This window comes from Scyliorhinus canicula, chromosome 3 (assembly GCF_902713615.1).
Source record: "Scyliorhinus canicula chromosome 3, sScyCan1.1, whole genome shotgun sequence".
Taxonomy (NCBI): Eukaryota; Metazoa; Chordata; class Chondrichthyes; order Carcharhiniformes; family Scyliorhinidae; genus Scyliorhinus; species Scyliorhinus canicula.
In genome coordinates, this window is record NC_052148.1 from 225,966,763 (window position 1) to 225,986,015 (window position 19,253).

General features: G+C 48.3%; 1 protein-coding gene across 1 annotated transcript in view; it reads right to left on the bottom strand.

Annotated features, from left to right (window-relative positions):
• The window catches only part of ppid (peptidylprolyl isomerase D), a 59,059-nt gene extending 42,767 nt beyond the window's left edge, over positions 1 to 16,292 (bottom strand). Inside the window, exon 1 of the mRNA XM_038792307.1 lies at positions 16,127 to 16,292. Within this exon, the coding sequence (XP_038648235.1) occupies positions 16,127 to 16,211 (85 nt within the window). The 5' untranslated portion in view covers positions 16,212 to 16,292. The remainder of the gene's footprint in view (positions 1 to 16,126) is intronic.
• Positions 16,293 to 19,253: the final 2,961 nt, after the last annotated feature.

A 19,253-nucleotide genomic window follows, 5' to 3' on the forward strand; every position in this document is an offset into this window, starting at 1 on the left:
GGTGGTGATGTTGCCATGTGTCCGCTGCTCTTATCCTTCTAAAAAAAAGGTGGTGGTCCAGGGTTTAGAAGGTGTTGTCTAATAGTTCCTGCAGTGCATTTTGTGCACAACGTACACACTGCCTCCACTGTGCATTTGTGGTGGAGGGAGCAAATGTTTGTGGTGCCAATCAAGCAGGTTGCTTTATCCTGGATGGTTTCAAAAAGCATTATACAAGTTGCCAAAAGAGGTTATTGGAACCCATGGGATTGGGAGTAACACATAGCTTGAGAATTGGTCAACAGTTATTTTTGGTTGACAAGCTGTAACCCATGGAATACCTCAAAGATTAATGCTTAGGTCTCAGCTATTTACAGTCTATATCAATGACTTAGATCAGGAGTAAGTATTTGCTGATGATATAAAGTTAGGTGTGGAAGTAAGTTGTGAGGAGCACACAGGGGACAGCACGGTAGTACATTGGTTAGCATCGTTGCTCCACAGCTCCAGGGTCCCAGGTTCAATTCCCGGCTTGGGTCACTGTCGGTGTGGAGTCTGCACGTTCTCCCCGTGTTTGCGTGGGCTTCCTCCGGGTGCTCAGTTTTCCTCCCACAGTCCAACGATGTGCAGATTAGGAGGATTGGCCATGCTAAAATTGCCCTTAGTGTCCAAAATGGTTAAATGGGGTTGTTGGATTATAGGGATAGGGTGCTGGAGTGGGTTCAAGTAGGGTAGGGTGCTCTTTCCAAGGGCCAGTGCAGACTCAATGGACCGAATGGCCTCCTTCTGCACTGTAAATTCCAAATTCTATGATATAGATAGTGTGAGTCTGTGGGCAAGAAATGGCAAATACAATATAATGTGGAGGGGGAGTTATCCACTTTGGAGCAAAAAAATAGAACAACATATTTTTCTAAATGGAGATATTGGAAATGTTGCTAAACACTAGGATCTGGATGTCCTTGTACATGATTCACAGAAAGTTAGCCAAGCACATACAACAAGTAATTAGGAAGGCAAATTTGCACGTTAGCCATTATTATTAAGGAATTGCAGTATTAAGGAACAGTGAATAAGTCTTCATATAATTATGTGAGATCAAGGCGAGACCACACCTGGAGTATGGTGCACAGTTTCGACCTCCTTATCAAAGGAAGGACATACTTGCCTCAGAGCGAGTGTTATGAAGGTTCACTAGACTGATTCCTGGCATGAAATTATTGTCCTAAGAGGAGAGACTGAATAAACTGGAACTATATTCCCTAGAATTTAAAAGAATGAAATAGGATTTAAACTTAAACATATAAAATTATTCAGGGACTTGACAGGGTAGAGGCTTGGAGGCCGTTACACCTGGCTGAGGTAAAATGAGGAAGAGTTCACAGTATCAGAATAAGGGGTTGGCCATTTAGGACTGATGTGAAAACGTTGTGAATCTTTGGAATTCTTTACCCCAGAGAGCTGTGAACATTCAGTCAGCGAGTGCATTCAAGACAGAGATCAAAAGATGTTTGAATACTAAGAAAATTAAGGGATACGAGGATAGTACAGGATGATGGAGGGGAGGTAGAAGATTAGCCACAATCTTATTGAATGGTTTACTCCGGCTTCTACTTCCTCTGATCTTATATCATTCAATAAAACTGCGGCTGAGTTTCCTCCTTTCCGAAAGCCAAACAATTACATTGTTCATCTTTTTGACCTTCAATTCGTTTGAGTGGAAACTATTTCTGATATAATGTAATCAGAATGATTCAGTATGCTTTTTTGAATGATGCAAACACACTGTTCCACTAAGTACTCCATGCACATTTAATCAGAAAGTTCAGAATTTCAACTAAAATTCTAGATACAAAAAAACTATTCCATTGGAAATGTTTCTTTAAAAAAAAGACTGCATGGCTCATCAAAATTAAGTTTTGCACATATTAGAGGCTGCTCTTCAATTTGCTCTGAATATTCGAGTATTTCATTGTACAAAAGAAGGGATCAATATTCCAAGGAAAGAGATTCCAAGACAATTTGTTTTTCAGCGGCTGCTGTATCCAAAATAATGTTATTTCAAGAGTCTATTTCAAGAGTCGTCAGCTTTCAGTACTCTGTATGTAATTAATTGAAAAGGTTCATCCTTAAAAGCTGCAGCCAACTAATAAAACGGCATTTACTGCTATTCCTGGTGGTAATGCAATCTTTATATGTAAATATTCTGCAAGGGAACAGTGTGAGCGAGGAGCTATGGCCTGTATTGGGAACAACAACATAGAAAGGACAGGCTTTGAGGTCTTTGAGCGAGGGAGGAAGCAAGGCCTCACATGTAGTAATCTCTGGATTATGGTGCATGCCCTAGCCAGAGCTGAAATAAGGTGCATGAAGGAATGAAAGTGTTGGGCAGCACGGTGGTGCAGTGGGTTAGCCCTGTTGCCTCACGGCGCCGAGGTCCCAGGTTCCATCCCGGCTCTGGGTCACTGTTCGTGTGGAGTTTGCACATTCTCACCGTGTTTGCGTGGGTTTCGCCCCCACAACCCAAAGATGTGCAGGGTAGGTGGATTGGCCACGCTAAATTCCCCCTTAATTGGAAAAAATGAATTGGGTACTCTAAATTTATTTTTAAAAAAGGAATGAAAGTGTTGGGATAGTTCTAGAAAAGAAAGTATTTCCATTTTAGATGGGAGTGGACTAGGAAGGAAGACAGGAATGCAAAGTCAGGATTATAATATATGTACGTCAGTGCAAAACATATGTTGAATAAGGTTGGTGCGCTACAAGCATGGTCATGTGGGAATATGATTAGCGGCAATGACAGCCTTCCTGCTAGGACTCCTTCTCCCACCCCCGAATAGTCAATCAGTAAAAACGAGAATCTGGCAACCTCACCTCTGAAGAGGAAATCGGAAGTTAGTGCTCAGGTCTCCATCACCCTCCAAAATGCCAGGCAGAGGGAGTAGCGGAGTGGATGGGGGGGGGGGGGGGGGGGGGGGGGGGGGGCAGATAAGTTCAACGGTGCCGGGGGAAGGGGGTAATCGCTCGCAGGCAATCAGCAGCCCTTCATGGCTGAAAACCTCTAGGTTTAAAGGGGTCCAACGGCTGGTAGGCAGGCAGCGCATCTAGTGTCCTCTTTGCTGAGCTCGTTGCGGTATCACCACTGAGGGATTGCTCTTCCAGAGTGACAGCTGTAAAGTGGGTGACAACAGGTGAATCTATAGGGCCAGTATTGGTAACACCCATGGGTGGGTTTCTATGGCATGCCACGTTGCATGGGCAGAGTGGGAAAGTCTAACAAGAGGTGTTTCCCAGCCGCTTGAGGCCCCTCACGCAGGCAGGGGCAGGACACCTGCAGTGAGAATAAACTCCTAAGCTCAGGCAGCACTGTGATGCCAGGGGCGTATGGAAATTCAAGTCCACTGGTTATGGAGGCCAAACTGTCAGGGATTAGGGTGTGGATGCAGAAGGCTCATTTAATCCACAGCCCTTCAAAGCTGGGAGAATGAGGGTGTCTTCTCGGGATGAGGTTGACCTGCTAATTTCAGTCTTCACAAGCATCAGGTGAGCCTCGCCTGCCACAAAGGGAAGCCAGGTGCCTAACCAGGTATCTGACCTTTCCTTGACGAGTCAACTGTGCCAATTTAGTCAGCATTGCAATGCTTGAGGGTGCCACTGATTTAATCAACTGAAAAACTGGGTGCCAAAATACCTTTGTGTTTGCACTTCAGCCCCATGCTCCTGATCTATGGGTATCCAATGCGGAGAGGGGCAGGTAAGGAGGACGTCCTTGTGAACCTGCTGCTGGGACAGGCCATACTTGCCACCAACAGATCCAGGCAGTGGGCGATTGAGGTGGCTGTCCAACCCCGACTGTCTGCCCCTCTACCCCGGCTATATTTACGGCCGGGAGTTCTTAAGAGAGGGAGCATGTGGTGTCCACTGACACCCTCAAAGCCCTCCATGCCAACTGGGCACTGCAGGGGCACGAGTGTGCCTTAATGAGCCCTTTAATCACATTTTGGTTTGATGTTTAAGTTTCATTTGTGTTTAGTTTATTGTTTAAGGCAGTTTTCCTTCAAGGGACTGACCCTTTCATTTGTCCCTCAATTTATTGGATTTGGTTTACTTGGGTTATTTGTGTGGTTCAAAATAGCTGGAAGCCTAGCTCCCAATCATTGAACTCCAAGGCTTATACTCACGAAGGATTGTGGATAGAGCACCATGGGCTGTGGAGGCTCTCAATTCCATTGCTGAAAGACTGCTACAGGCATTTGCAAGCATGAGAGAGAGAGAGAGAGAGAGAGAGAGAGAGAGAGACAAGAGCAGAACATTCTGCTGGTAAGATCTGGCCTGAAGTTCAGCCTGAGACTGGATTTAACAACTGCCTGCCTCCCTTTCTGCTTGTTTGATGGACTACTGCTGCTGACCCTTGGGAGGCAGGAGAAGGGTGGTGGCTGGTTCAACTGACTGCCTTTGGCAGGAGAGGGAGGAAGTCAGGTGTTGTGCTGCTGGTGAGGAGGGTGGCAGCCTGAATCAACTGCATCATGCTGGAGGTTTGGAGGACTAATTTACCATCTGATGCTGCTTTTGTTTGGACTGCTGTTGACAGTTTCAATGTTTGATAGCCATATGTTGTTCCTGCCGTTCCTACTTTTGTGGCCGGACCACGGGCTGGCTGGAGCAAGTGACCGGACAGTGGGACTACAGGAGGAGGGCGGTGGTGGCTCACGTCAACAAGACACCTTGGAGGCTGTAATGGCAGGTTCTTGAAGGCTGTTGGCCGCTTCCGTGTAATAATGACTGTTTCTCGTTCAAGTTTGGAACGCCATGTTAATGGCTGGTGTCTTTGTACTGTTGCATATTGTCGTTTACCGGCTTCTCATATGCCTTTTAGTGTATTTGTGCTGTTTTTTGTCTACTGTCTGGGCTGGTGTCTTCGCTATGTTTCTATTGTTTTTTGTGTTTTCTTTTGGTGCACGCTGCTGATGCTGGTGGGATATTCCCTCTCCTCCTTCCATTACCCCGCGTCAGTGAGACCTTTTCTCGGAGTGCCGTTCCACCAATGTCGAACTTAAGGACTTTTGGGCCGATACTCCCGCTACTTAAGGACTTTTGGGCCGATTTGAGGGCCCCAAACGGCGTGTTTCGACGAATCCCGGTGGGGGAAGGTGTCTAGAGGAGCATTCCCCATAATTTATGGTGCTCACCCGGAGTGGGGCAAGGGAAAAAGCTGCAGCAGCTCCCCAAGAAAAGTGGGGGAAGAAGGACAAAATGGCGGCCGGTGGAACACCCGAGGACTGGTGGAAGTGGGCGCAGGAGCAGCAAGCCTCTCTTCTGCGCTGTTTTGCGGAGCTGAAGGCTGAGTTGCTGGACTCCCTGAATGCGACTACCAACAGGCTGCTTGAGACCCAGGCGGCCCAGGAGGTATCCATTCGGGAGTTGCAGCAGCAGGCCGCTGAGTGGTAGGAGGAGGCCGTGGTCCTCGTGGGGAAAGTGGAGTTGCACGAGACACTTCACAAAAAGTGGCAAGACCGCTTGGAGGAGCTGGACGTTCGCACAGGGCGAAAGAATTTGAGGATCCTAGACCTGGCGGAGGGGTCGGATCTCCCGGCGTATGTGACCACGATGTTGAGCTCGTTGATGGGGGCGGGGTCCTTCCATTTGCCCCTGGAGCTTGAGGGAGCTCACAGTGATGGCCAGGAGGCCCAAGGCAAATGAACCCCTGCTGGTGCGATTCCATCGAATCAGCGACCGGGAATATGTGCTGCGCTGGGCGAAGAAAGAGAGGAGCAGCAAGTGGGAGAATTCGGTAGTGAGAATCTACCAGGACTGGAGTGCGGAGGTGGCTAAGCAGCGGGCCGGGTTCAACCGGACGAAGGCGGTGCTGCATGCCAAGCAGGTCAGATTTGGAATACTGCAGCCTGCACGCCTGTGGGTGACATACAAGGACCGGCACCACTACTTCGAGTCCCCGGAGGAGGCGTGGGCCTTTGTACAGGCGGAGAAGCTGGACTTGAACTAGGGCCTGGGGACACACTATGGCTGTTGCTGTTTTTCGCTGTTGCTGTTCTTTAACTTTCACATGTGTGTTTTTTATGCTGGTTTTCTTTTTGCTCTGTTTTCGGGTGGGTCTGTCTGTTGAGTACGAGTGTGTGGTATATGGGGAATGTTGGGGGTTTTGTATTTTATATGTTCTCTTCTGTACGGAGCTGGGGGTTGGGGTGAAACTGGATTTTGGGGAGCTGCGTCAGAAGGGTGGGGTGTGGCAGTGTGAAAGCGCGAGCTTTCCTCTCGTTTCCCACGCTGCGGGGCAGGGGGGCGGAGCTGGCGGTGGGGGCGTGGCAAGAGGGGGATGACCCCATGCCGGGAGGGGATGGGTTTTGGCGGGAGCTGCCGGGGTCAGCAGAAGTCAGCTGACTCACGGAAGTACCATGGAGGGTGCATCGCGGCTAGGAGGGGTCCTAGCCTGGGGGGGGGGGATACCAGGTTGCTGCTGGAGTGGCCAGGAAGGAGCTGGTGTGGGCCGGGGGGGTAGAGGAGAGGCGTTATCGCCATGGGGAACGGGTCGGGCGGGGCGAGCTGGCCTGGGGCGAGCAGTCGATAAGCTATGGCTAGCCGGCGGGGGAGGGGGGCGGGTTGCCCTCTGATCCGGCTGATTACCTGGAACGTGAGGGGGCTGAATGGGCCGGTTAAGAGAACCAGGGTATTTTCTCATCTGAAGGGGTTGAAGGCGGACGTGGCTATGCTCCAGGAGGCCCACTTGAAGGTGGCGGACCAGGTTCGTCTGAGGAAGGGGTGGGTGGGGCAGGTTTTTCACTCAGGATTGGACGCGAAGAACCGGGCGGGGTGGCAATTCTGGGGGGGGAAAGAGGGTGGCGTTCGAGGCGGCTGAGGTGGTGTCAGACAAGGAGGGCAGATATATTATGGTGAAGGGTAGGCTGCAGGGAGAGAAGGTGGTGCTGGTGAATGTATATGCCCCGAATTGGGATGATGCTGGCTTCATGAGGCGCTTGTTGGGCCGCATTCCGGACCTGGAGGCAGGGGGCCTGATCATGGGGGGAGACTTTAACACAGTGCTGGATCCCCCACTGGACCGGTCCAGTTCAAGGACGGGTAGGAGACCGGCGGCGGCCAAAGTACTGAGGGGATTCATGGACCAGATGGGAGGGGTGGATCCCTGGAGGTTTGGGAGACCGAGAGCGCGGGAGTATTCCTTTTTCTCTCATGTCCATAGGGTTTATTCCCAAATAGATTTTTTCGTCCTGAGCAGGGGATTGATCCCGAGGGTGCAGGATGCCGAGTATTCGGCCATAGCGATTTCAGACCATGCTCCGCACTGGGTTGATCTGGAGATGGGGGAGGCGTGGGACCAGCGCCCGCCCTGGCGCCTGGATGTAGGGATGCTGGCTGATGAGGAGGTGTGTAGGAGGGTCCGGAGAAGTATTGAGGGGTATCTTGATACCAATGACACGGGGGAGATCCGGGTGGGGATGGTCTGGGAGGCTCTGAAAGCAGTGATCCGGGGGGAGCTGATCTCCATCCGGGCCCATAGGGAAAGGAGGGAGAGGAAGAGACTGGTGGGGGAGCTCCTGGATGTGGAGAGGAGATACGCGGAGGCACCGGAGGAGGGGTTGCTGGGGGAACGGCGTAGTTTGCAGGCCAAATTTGACTTGTTGACCACCAGAAAGGCGGAGACACAGTGGAGGGCGCAGGGCGCGGTATACGAGTATGGTGAGAAGGCGAGCAGGATGTTGGCGCATCAGCTCCGTAGGCGAGATGCGGCTAGGGAAATTGGTGGAGTGACGGATGGGGGTGGGAATGTAGTGCAGAAGGGGACAGAAGTAAATGGGGTCTTTAGGGACTTCTACGAGGAACTGTACCGGTCGGAACCTCCGATGGGGAGAGGGGGGATGGAGAGCTTCATGAACAGGCTATGTTTCCCAAGGGTTCAAGAGGAGCTGGTAGAGCGGCTGGGGGCGCAGATAGAGTTGGAGGAGCTAGTCAGGGGGATCGGACAAATGCAGTCAGGTAAGGCCCCGGGGCCGGACGGGTTCCCGGTGGAATTTTATAAAAAGTATGCATATGTGTTCCCCACCTACCCTCGATGTCCAGCTCGCCTGTGACCATGCGACGCATGTCATGCAGGTGTATGCCCTTTTCTCGGGGAGCGTCTACAATGGCTACATCTTGGGACCCTCGCAAATCACAGCAATTTGTGAGGGAGAGCAATGGCTGGAGCGATGGCTCCTTGAGGACAAAAGGTACCCACTAAGGAGGCGGCTGACGAAGCCAGTGCGGAGGCCACAAACTACGGTTGAGATTCGCAACAAGGCTCTTGCATCATTGCAAGCACTGGACGAGCAGGCGATTGGATGACTCAACATGCAGTCCTGGTGCCTGGAGGGGGGGGGGGGGGGGGGGGGTCCGCCTCCAATGCAGTGTGGTGTCCTGCATCATAGTGGCCTTCTGCGCTCTGCAACCTGTCACTGCAGCAGGGCAGAATGAGATGAAGGAGCGCCACATCTCCTTGGATGAGGGAAATGCCGAGGAGGGCTGCAAAGGAAAAACCAGGAAGATGAAAGTACCTTGGGCGATGGCTCAGGCCCGAATGGGGAGCAGGGCTAGGGACGCCCTCACGGACTCTTGGTTTTGTGACCACCAGGACTAAGGTGCACAGGCCTCTCCCAACAGGGTCTCACTTCTTCTCATGAATGTGAAGCCCCGGGTGGAGGTGGTGGCTGAGTGGTATCTGTATCTTCACTGGACTAGTGAACCAGAGGCTCAGGTTCAAATCCTGCCATGGCAGATGGTAAGATAAAAATTAAGAATTGTCATGAATGTGAAGCCTGTGGGAGGACTTCGACATGGTCACTCCATTCATGAGCAGGGCACAAAAACAACTGATCGGATGCTGCAGGAGAATGATGATAACTTGCAATAAGGGTAAAGATGCGCTCATCTAACCATCTGAGAGAGAGCAGTTGAACACATGGCTACAGGGATGGTGCAGTAGGGAGGGTTTCAGATTCCTGGATAATTGGGGCTCATTCTGGGGTAGGTGGGACCTCTACAAACAGGATGGTCTACACCTGGACCAGAGGGGTACCAATATCCTGGAGGGGAAATTTTCTAATGCTCTTCGGGAGGGTTTAAACTAGTTCAGCAGGGGACTGGGAACCTGAATTGTAGCCCCAGTATACAGGAGGTTGAGAGTAGTGAGGTCATGAGTAAGGTTTCAAAGTTGCAGGAGTGTACCGGCAGGCAGGAAGGTGGTTTAAAGTGTGTCTACTTCAATGCCAGGAGCATCCGGAATAAGGTGGGTGAACTTGCGGCATGGGTTGGTACCTGGGACTTTGATGCTGTGGCCATTTCAGAGACACGGATAGAGCAGGGACAGGAATGGTTGTTGCAGGTGCCGGGGTTTAGATATTTCAGTAAGCTTAGGGAAGGTGGTAAAAGAGGGGGAGGGGTAGCATTGTTAGTCAAGGACAGTATTACGGTGGCAGAAAGGATGTTTGATGAGGACCCGTCTACTGAGGTAGTCTGGGCTGAGGTTAGAAACAGGAAAGGAGAGGTCACCCCGTTAGGGATTTTCTATCGGCCTCCGAAAAGTTCCAGAGATGTAGAGGAAAGGATTGCAAAGAGAATTCTGGACAGGAGCGAAAGAAACAGGGTAGTTGTTATGGGGGACTTTAACTTTCCAAATATTGCCTGGGAACGCTATAGTTCGAGTACTTTAGATGGGTCCGTTTTTGTTCAATGTGTGCAGGAGGGTTTCCTGACACAGTATGTAGATAGGCCAACGAGAGGCGAGGCCATATTGGATTTGGTACTGGATAATGAACCAGGACAGGTGTTAGATTTGGAGGTAGGTGAGCACTTTGGTGATAGTGACCACAATTCAATTACGTTTACTTTAGTGATGGAAAGGGATAGATATATACCGCAGGGCAAGAGTTATATCTGGGGAAAGGCAATTATGATGCGATGAGGTATGACATAGGATGCATCGGATGGTGAGGGAAATTGCAGGGGATGGGCACAATGGAAATGTGGAGCTTGTTCAAGGAACAGCTACTGTGTGTCCTTGATAAGTATGTACCTGTCAGGCAGGGAGGAAGTGGTCGAGCGAGGGAACCATGGTTTACTAAAGTAGTTGAAACACTTGTCAAGAGGAAGAAGGAGGCTAATGTAAAGGTGAGACGTGAAGGTTCAGTTAGGGCGCTCGAGAGTTACAAGTTGGCGAGGAAGGACCTAAAGAGCGAGCTAAGAAGAGCCAGGAGGGGACATGAGAAGTCTTTGGCAGGTAGGATCAAGGATAACCCTAAAGCTTTCTATCGATATGTCAAGAATAAAAGAATGACTAGGGTAAGAGTAGGGCCAGTCAAGGACAGTAGTGGGAAGTTGTGCGTGGAGTCCGAGGAGATAGGAGAGGTGCTAAATGAATATTTTTCGTCAGTATTCACGCAGGAAAAAGACAATGTTGTTGAGGAGAATACTGAGATACAGGCTACTAGACTAGATGGGCTTGAGGTTGTAGCCACCTGGGGTGGCCACGTCCCGATTTCAAAATGGACACTCGTGAGGAGTGTAGGGAAAATTGGCCAGCTACAGGGAACACAAGCAGGTACAAGGTTTCCTGTGTATTAAGATTTGCAGAACCCAGACAGAACCGAAACCAATAGCCATTTACATATTAATGAGCAATCTCCAGAAACAATCAGAGACATTGAAACAATCGGGACCAAGACAGACTCCCCGGCGCCAGTGGGAGCTAGGACAAAGGCAGGCCAACGAACACCTAGGGCCCGCCCAACGATCAGGGAACAACTCCAGTATTGGAGAAAATCGATGAGAACGATTGAGACCTGGTCCAATTAATTGGGACCAAGTCCGGGGACCGCCCAAAAGGGCGCGAAGCCCCTGTGGCCTATAAGATAGCGTCCCCAAGTTCAGTTCCTTCTTCTTGGCCTTGGCTCGCAACGAGGAGAGACCTGCCTAGAAGCTGCATCAATCAAGTAAGTCTTAGATCAACGCACACTACGAGATAGACGCTCCTAGCTACTATTCTGTACCAGCTCGAAGCCAACAGATTCAAAACCGGACAACGGCCATTGTTCCTCTGACCTGGTGGGCCATTCGAAGCTAAGTATAGGCTTTTAGTAATAGTGATAGTTTAGTAAGTAGAGTTTTATGCATGAGTAGTGATTGACTGTGTGTATAATAAATGTGTATTGATTTCAAACTTACTAACTGGTGTACTGAGTTATTGATCAGTACTTGGCTTTGAACCTCGTGGTGGTATCAGAAAGGTACCTGGCAAATCTAGAGCAAAGGTTATTAAAACAGAGTAATTAAGGAAAAGCATAATGAGCAACAAGGTTCATAAGGAGGAGGTGTTAGCAATTCTGGAAAGAGTGAAAATAGATGAGTCCCCTAGGCCGGATGGGATTTATCCTAGGATTCTCTGGGAAGCTAGGGAGGAGATTGCTGAGCCTTTGATTTTTAAGTCATCTTTGTCTACAGGAATAGTGCCAGAAGACTGGAGGATAGCAAATGTTGTCCCATTGTTCAAGAAGGGGAGTAGAGACAACCCCGGTAACTATAGACCAGTGAGCCTTACTTCTGTTGTGGGGAAAATCTTGGAAAGGATTATAAGAGATAGAAAGGATAATCATCTGGAAAGGAATCATTTGATTAGAGATAGTCAACATGGTTTTGTGACGGGTAGGTCGTGCCTCACAAACCTTATTGAGTTCTTTGAGAAGGTGACCAAACAGGTGGATGAGGGTAAAGCAATTGATGTGGTGTATATGGATTTCAGTAAAGTCGGAAAAAGACAAAGGGTGGTGGTTGATGGGAAATGTTCAGACTGGAGTCCAGTTACTAGTGGTGTACCACAAGTATCTGTTTTGCGGCCACTGCTGTTTGTCATTTTTATAAATGACCTGGAGGAGGGCATAGAAGGATGGGTGAGTAAATTTGCAGATGACACAAGTCGGTGGAGTTGTGGACAGTGCGGAAGGATGTTGCAGGTTACAGAGGGACATGGATAAGCTGCAGAGCTGGGCTGAGAGGTGGCAAATGGAGTTTAAGGCAGAAAAGTGTGAGGTGATTCATTTTGGAAGGAATAACAGGAAGACAGAGTACTGGGCTAATGGTAAGATTCTTGGTAGTGTGGATGAGCAGAGAGATCTCGGTGTCCATATACATAGATCCCTGAAAGTTGCCATCCAGGTTGAGCGGGTTGTTAAGAAGGCGTACGGTGTGTTAGCTTTTATTGATAGAGGGATTGAGTTTCGGAGCCATGAGGTCATGTTGCAGCTGTACAAAACTCTGGTGCGGCCGCATTTGGAGTATTGCGTGCAATTCTGGTCGCCGCATTATAGGAAGGACGTGGAAGCATTGGTAAGGGTGCAGAGGAGGTTTACCAGCATGTTGCCTGGTATGGAGGGAAGATCCTATGAGGTAAGGCTGAGGGACTTGAGGCTGCTTTCGTTAGAGAGAAGAAGGTTAAGAGGTGACTTAATAGAGGCATACAAGATGATCAGAGGATTAGATAAGGTGGACAGTGAGAGCCTTTTTCCTTGGATGGTGATGTCTAGCACGAGGGGACATAGCTTTAAATTGAGGGGAGATAGATACAGGACAGATGTCAGAGGCAGGTTCTTTACTCAGAGAGTAGTAAGGGTGTGGAATGCCCTGCCTGCAACAGTAGTGGACTCGCCAACACCAAGGGCATTCAAATGGTCATTGGATAGACATATGGATGATAAGGGAATAGTGTAGATGGGCTTTCGAGTGGTTTCATAGGTCGGCGCAACATCGAGGGCCGAAGGGCCTGTACTGCGCTGTAATGTTTTATGTTCTAAATGTCTTACTCCTTGTCCATGTGGAATTTGCACCTTCTCTTGTGTCTGCATGGGTCTCACCCCTAAAACTCAAAAGATGCGTAGGGTAGGTGAATTGGCCCCTTAACTGGATGCCTGACAGAGCTGAACATGACCTGGCACTGAATGGTGTGATCTAGGGGCCCATGGAGGCAGAATGACACATCTCAGCTGCTACTGCCTCCTCCAAGGTCTGGAGTCCTGGTGTATTTCACCACCCATGGTTTCAGCTGATGGCATCCTCATAACCAGAGGATACTGGCATACGTGGGAGGGGGCTGGGTGAACATCCATGGATTGTACAGGGGGATGGGCAGGCTAGGGGGCTTGCGCCAGGAGCAATGTGGCATGACTGCGTTATCAGTGTGGGAAATGGGAGAGACATTCTCACGCTGCACAGGGAGGAAACGTCGAGTCTGTACAAGGGTTTGCAGAACATGATGACCCGACAGTGTTTGGCAAGGTACTAGATAAAAGGATAACAAAATTGAGGCTCAAAAGATACGAGGATCAATATCCAATTGGATTTTTTTTTTTTTTTTTTAAATTGGCTTAAGGACAGAAAACAGCAAGTCATGATAAATCAGGGGTGGGCAAACTTTTCCGTGCAAGGGCCGCATTCAGAAATTCACAATTCACAAAGGGCCGCATAGTATATTAAGTAAAATAATTACTTCACCCGGTTATGATTCTGGGCGCCTCATATAGAACATAGAACAGCACAGAACAGGCCCTTCGGCCCTCGATGTTGTGCCAAGCAATGATCACCCTACTCAAGTCAACGTATCCACCCTATGCCAGTAAGTAACCCAACAGCCCCCCCACCCATTAACCTTTAAAAAAAAAAATTTTAAAAAAAAATTTTTAAAAAAAAACAATTTTTTTTTTTTTTAAATGACTTGGTGGGCCGCAGAAATACCTTTGGCGGGCCGCATGCGGCCCGCGGGCCGTAGTTTGCCCACCCCTGTGATAAATGGTTATTTAAAAGCTTGGATGATAGTAGACAATGATGTTCTCCAAGGGTCAGCATTGGGCCCATTTTCTTTTGTTGCTCTATGTGTATGACTTGGATCTTGGAAAACAGTAGTCTTTCAAAATTTGTCAATGATACCAAACTTAGAGAAGTGGGAAACAGTGAGAATGACTTGAATTGCCTAAAAAATGATATAGATAGCAGAATAAGCAGGTATGTAGCAGGTGGAATTTAATATAGCAAAGAATGAATTGATTCATTTTGGCACACGGTAAGAGAAAACGGTGGGTCGCGAAGTTCGGCCGGCGTGGGTCCCGAAGGTTGGTCGGTTGGTAAAAATAGGCCCCGGAAAAAAAATTTGAAAAATACTGCATTAGCTAATAGTGCAAGGATCAGGGACACAGATTTAAGGTTTTGGGTAAGAAATGCAGGCAGGAAGAACTTTTTTTTTTTTTTTATAAACGCCGTGAGTGATATGCCCTGGAACTGACTGCCCATGAGGGTAATGGAAGTGGAAACAATCAATGATTATGAAAGGAAATTCAATGGACATTCGAAGAAAATAAACGCTCTGGGCTACGGAGATCAAGCAAACACATGGAATTACCAGGATTGCTCTGCGGAAAGCCCAACTGGACTTTCAGGTTTGTGCTGTTGAGTGGCAAGTAATATTCACATCACAAGTGTCAGCCAATGACCATCTCCAACAAGAGAAAATGTAACCATCTCCCCATGACATTCAATAACATTACCATCTCAGAATCCACCACCATCAACATCCTGCGGGTTACCATTGAACAGAAACTGAACCAAACCAGCCATATAAATACTTTGGCTACAAGTGCAGGTCGGAGGTTAGGAACCGTATGTTTAACTCACCTCCTGATTCCCTAAAGCTTGTCCACCATCTACAACGCACAAGTCAGGAATGTGATTAAATACTCTCCACTTGCCTGGAAGAGTGCAACACCAACAACACGACAAACTTGACCTAATCTTTTGGGGGTCATTTTTCACACCATGTCTGAGGTTCTAAATGTGGGTTTGGAGCCCATATTCAGGATATCAGGCCGGTCGGAGTTGCAGGCTGATGCGGGAGTAGATGTCTTAGCCTTCACCTTGTTAATCGCTCACAGGCGCGTCCTGTTGAGGTGGAAGCTTCTCCCCTCTGTGCCTTGATGTGGCTGTGGAATCTAATGGAATTCCTGTATTTGAAGGTGAAATTTGCTCTGAGAGAGGCAGACGAGGGGTTCCACAAGAGGTGGGGTTTGTTTTGCTCACACTTTGGAGATCTGGTTGCTGTCATGGGGGGGGGGGGGGGGGGGGGGTAAACGTTGGGGTTGTTTATTTGTTGGAGAAATGTTGAAAATTTGAATTAATTATTCAAAAAAAGCTTGACACAATCCAAGACAAAGCAGCCCATTTGATTCATCCCATCCACTACCTTCAACATATGCTCCCTCCACAACTGATGCACAGTGCACTGCAACTTCTCACGAAGGCTCTTTCGACAGCACTGCCCAAATCCATGATCCCTACCATCTAGAAGGGCAACAGATGTTCTCCTCCGAGCCACACACCATCCTCACTTGGAATTGTATCGCTGTTCCCTCTCTATCACTGGGTCAAAATCCTGGAACTCCCTCCCCAAGAGCTCCGTTAGTGTGTCTACACCACATGGACCGCAGTGGTTCATGAAGGCAGCTCACCAGCACCACCTTCTCCTGGGCAATAAATGCTTGCCTGGCCACCACTCGTGAAAGAATAGAAAACACTCCCCGATTCTTCTCCGTGGCCTGCAAATTTGTGTTTCAAATAGATATCCAATTCCCTTTTGAAAACTGCAACTAAATCTCATTCCACTACCCTTTCAACCAAATCATAACTGCAGAGAGAAAAAAATCTTTCATACTGTGCCAATGATCTTACATCAGTGTCCTCCTACCAGTGAAAAAAAAACGGTAACTAAGTATAAACTGAATGCAGAAGCAGAGGGGGAGTCAAATGCTGACTGATAAATGCACAATTAACCTGTCTGACAAAGGCCTCATCCACATTTGATTGGGAATAGAAAGGACACTAATTATTTCCGAAACTTGGTTCAGGGCGTCCTGGAAAGTTCCACGGATAAGAACGGTGATAGCAGAGGAGTAACAGAGGAATGGTTTTGTCTGCTGGAGGGTTAAGAGTGGGAGAGGGTGCATGCAGATCCGAGTGGGAACCCCAGCCGGACAAAGGGTGGGCCGGAGCCCTCCGGCCGTGCGCTGACCCTGACCTCACCCTGACCCCTGATCCGGCCTACCTGTCTCCCCCCCGATGTTGACGTCCAGGTAAACCCGCGGGTTGGCCGCGTCCGACGGCTTGGCTTTCGGAGAAGGGTTCGCCATTGCCGGCCGCTTTCACTTCACACACACACACACAGAGAGAGGAGGGGACAAGACTATAAACCGACTTCCGCTCCCGGTCGGCCGCACATCCGCTCGATGCATCATCTGAGCGACCGGCGCTCAGTTTAAATTTAAAACGGTCACAGCGTGTTTAACCTCCCCCCCCCCCCCCAAAAAATAAAACATCGCAACGGTAATTTGCAGTTAATTTAAATTCAGTCACTTGATTGGTGCATCTAATCTGTGGAATCCAGAAAGGAGGGTTGCCCTGCCATCACAAATCTATTCCACCTTAACTCTGTTATCACTCGATGTGGTGATGCCGGCGATGGACTGGGGTGGGCACAGTAATAATAAGTCTTACAACACCAGATTAAAGTCAAACAGGTTTGTTTCAAATCACCAGCTTTCGGACCACTGCTCCTTCCTTAGGTGAATGAAGAGGTACGTTCCAGAAGCATTTATGCAGACAAAGTCAAAGATGCAAAACATAACACTTTACATTTTGTAAATTGGAATATGAGAACACTCGTGGATAATCTCAAGAACAACCATCCGGAAAGAAGAAAATTACAATCCTATTGTGTGAGCTATCAAGGCTCTAAATCGACATAAACACCCTCAGTCAGACCTGGGATGATGGAATCTGAAATAAGGACAGAAAATGCTGGGAAAACTCAGCCGGCCTGGCAGCATCTGTGATGACCTATCGTCTTGCATCATTGACTTTGTCTATATAAATGTTTCTGGAACGTACCTCTTCATTCACCTGAGGAAGGAGCAGTGCTCTGAAAGCTAGTAATTTGAAACAAACCTGTTGGACTTTAACCTGGTGTAAGACTTCTTACTGTTTTCCCTCCTCACAGATGCTCCCAGCATTTTCCGTCCTTATTTCAGATTCCAGCATCCCAGGTCTGACTGAGGGTGTTTATGTCGATTTGGAGCCTTGATAGCTCACACGATAGCACTGTATTTCTCTTCTTTCCAGATGGTTGTTCTTGACATTATCCACGAGTGTTCTCATATTCCAATTTACAAAATGTATAATGTTATTACTTTTACCACAAACAGGGTGATCCCGTAGGGATCTGTTCTCCAGCCAGGAGAGGGTGGCACAGCCAACTTTTAAAGCACCTTTTCTAGCCCCGGCCACATTTGGGATGAGCAGAGGGTGTCCTGAAGAAGACTGCTCAGTCACAGACGCTGCTGCCCAAAGATAACACAGGTGTCCAATGGCCTTCATACTTCAACTGCCTGAGTATTGATTCTTTCTTAAAATAAATGATGCACTATCAATTACGACAAGACGAGAGTAGAGAGTAATTCAGCCGCATTTGGAGTATTGTGTGCAGTTCTGGTCGCCACATTATAGGAAGGATGTGGAAGCATTGGAAAGGGTACAGAGGAGATTTATAAGAATGTTGCCTGGTATAGAGGGAAGATCATATGAGGAAAGGCTGAAGAACTTGAGGCTGTTTTCGTTAGAGAGAAGAAGGTTAAGAGGTGACTTAACTGAGGCATACAAGATGATCAGAGGATTAGATAGGGTGGACAGTGAGAGCCTTTTTCCTCGGATGGTGATGTCCAGCACGAGGGGACATAGCTTTAAATTGAGGGGAGATAGATATAGGACAGATGTCAGAGGTAGGTTCTTTACTCAGAGAGTAGTAAGGGCATGGAATGCCGTGCCTGCAACAGTAGTGGACTCTCCAACACCAAGGGCATTCAAATGGTCATTGGATAGGCATATGGACGATAAGGGAATAGTGTAGAGGGACTTTAGAGGGGTTTCACAGGACGACGCAACATCGTGGGCCGAAGGGCCTGTACTGCGCTGTAATGTTCTATGTTCTATGTGTAGCCTCCTGCAGCTGCTGCCGAAATGGCTGCAGCTCGGTGAGCACACACATTTATACTCTGCCTACTGGCCGGATCCGGCCAGCAGGCAGGGATCTACCCCCGTACCTGTAGTACAGGAGCCTTACCGTATTACATCTCATGTAGGTGATATATACAACAGTGGTGACTACCACATTCACCCCCTGTTAAAAAAGAGTCCAGCGGGGGTGGTGGAAAAACTAGTTACATGTATGTGAGCATTTTAAAGTGTACATTTTGGGGAAAGTTCACAAATTTAGCCAGTCGGGTGACTTGATCCTCCGTTGTGAGCGCCGGTGGCGATGCAGGCGCCAGCTCGGTCACTGGTGACTCCGGGAGCATGTAGACCTCATCTTCATCCCCGGGTGGATAGTTTGCACATTCTCTCCGTGTTTGCGTGGGTTTCGCCCCCACAACCCAAAGATGTGCAAGGTAGGTGGATTGAACACGCTAAATTGCCCCTTAATTGGAAAAACTGAATAGGGTACTCTAAATTTATTTTTAAAAAGAATAGAGAGAAATCATTCTGTCAAAACTATCGAGGTATCTCCCTCTTGTCCCTAGCAGGGAAAATCCTAACATGCATTCTCTTGAATTCCTGTGGCTGAGAAACTCCTCCGAGAGATAGAGTGTGGTTTTAGATCTTTCTGAGGAACCTCCAATGTGGTCTGTGATGCCAGACAATCCAGGAGAAATGTCAAGAACAACACCAGGAACTCTTATTTGCATTAATCAACCTGACCAAAGCATTTGGCTTAGTAAACCATGAGGCTGTATGGATTTGAATGTCCAAGAAATTTCAGCACAATCCTGCAACTGCTTCTCATGATAGGACTGCAATTGTATTGATGGAAAGATCTGAAACAGATATCTGCAAAATTCGAACTGGGGTCAAGCAAGGCTGTGTGATGGCCCCCAGATATTTACAATCTACTTGACAATGGCTGTCAGCATTAAGTAGTTTAGATGGTGTCCGTGTGGAGTTTGCACATTCTCCCCATGTCTGCGTGTGTTTCACCCTCACAACCCAAAGATGTGCAGGGTAGGTGGATTGGCCACACTAAATTGCCCCTTAATTGGAAAAAAAAACAATTGGGTCTTCTGAATTTTTTTTAAAAGGAAAAAAAAAGTAGTTTAGATGGAAAAAACTTTAATTTCCATGCC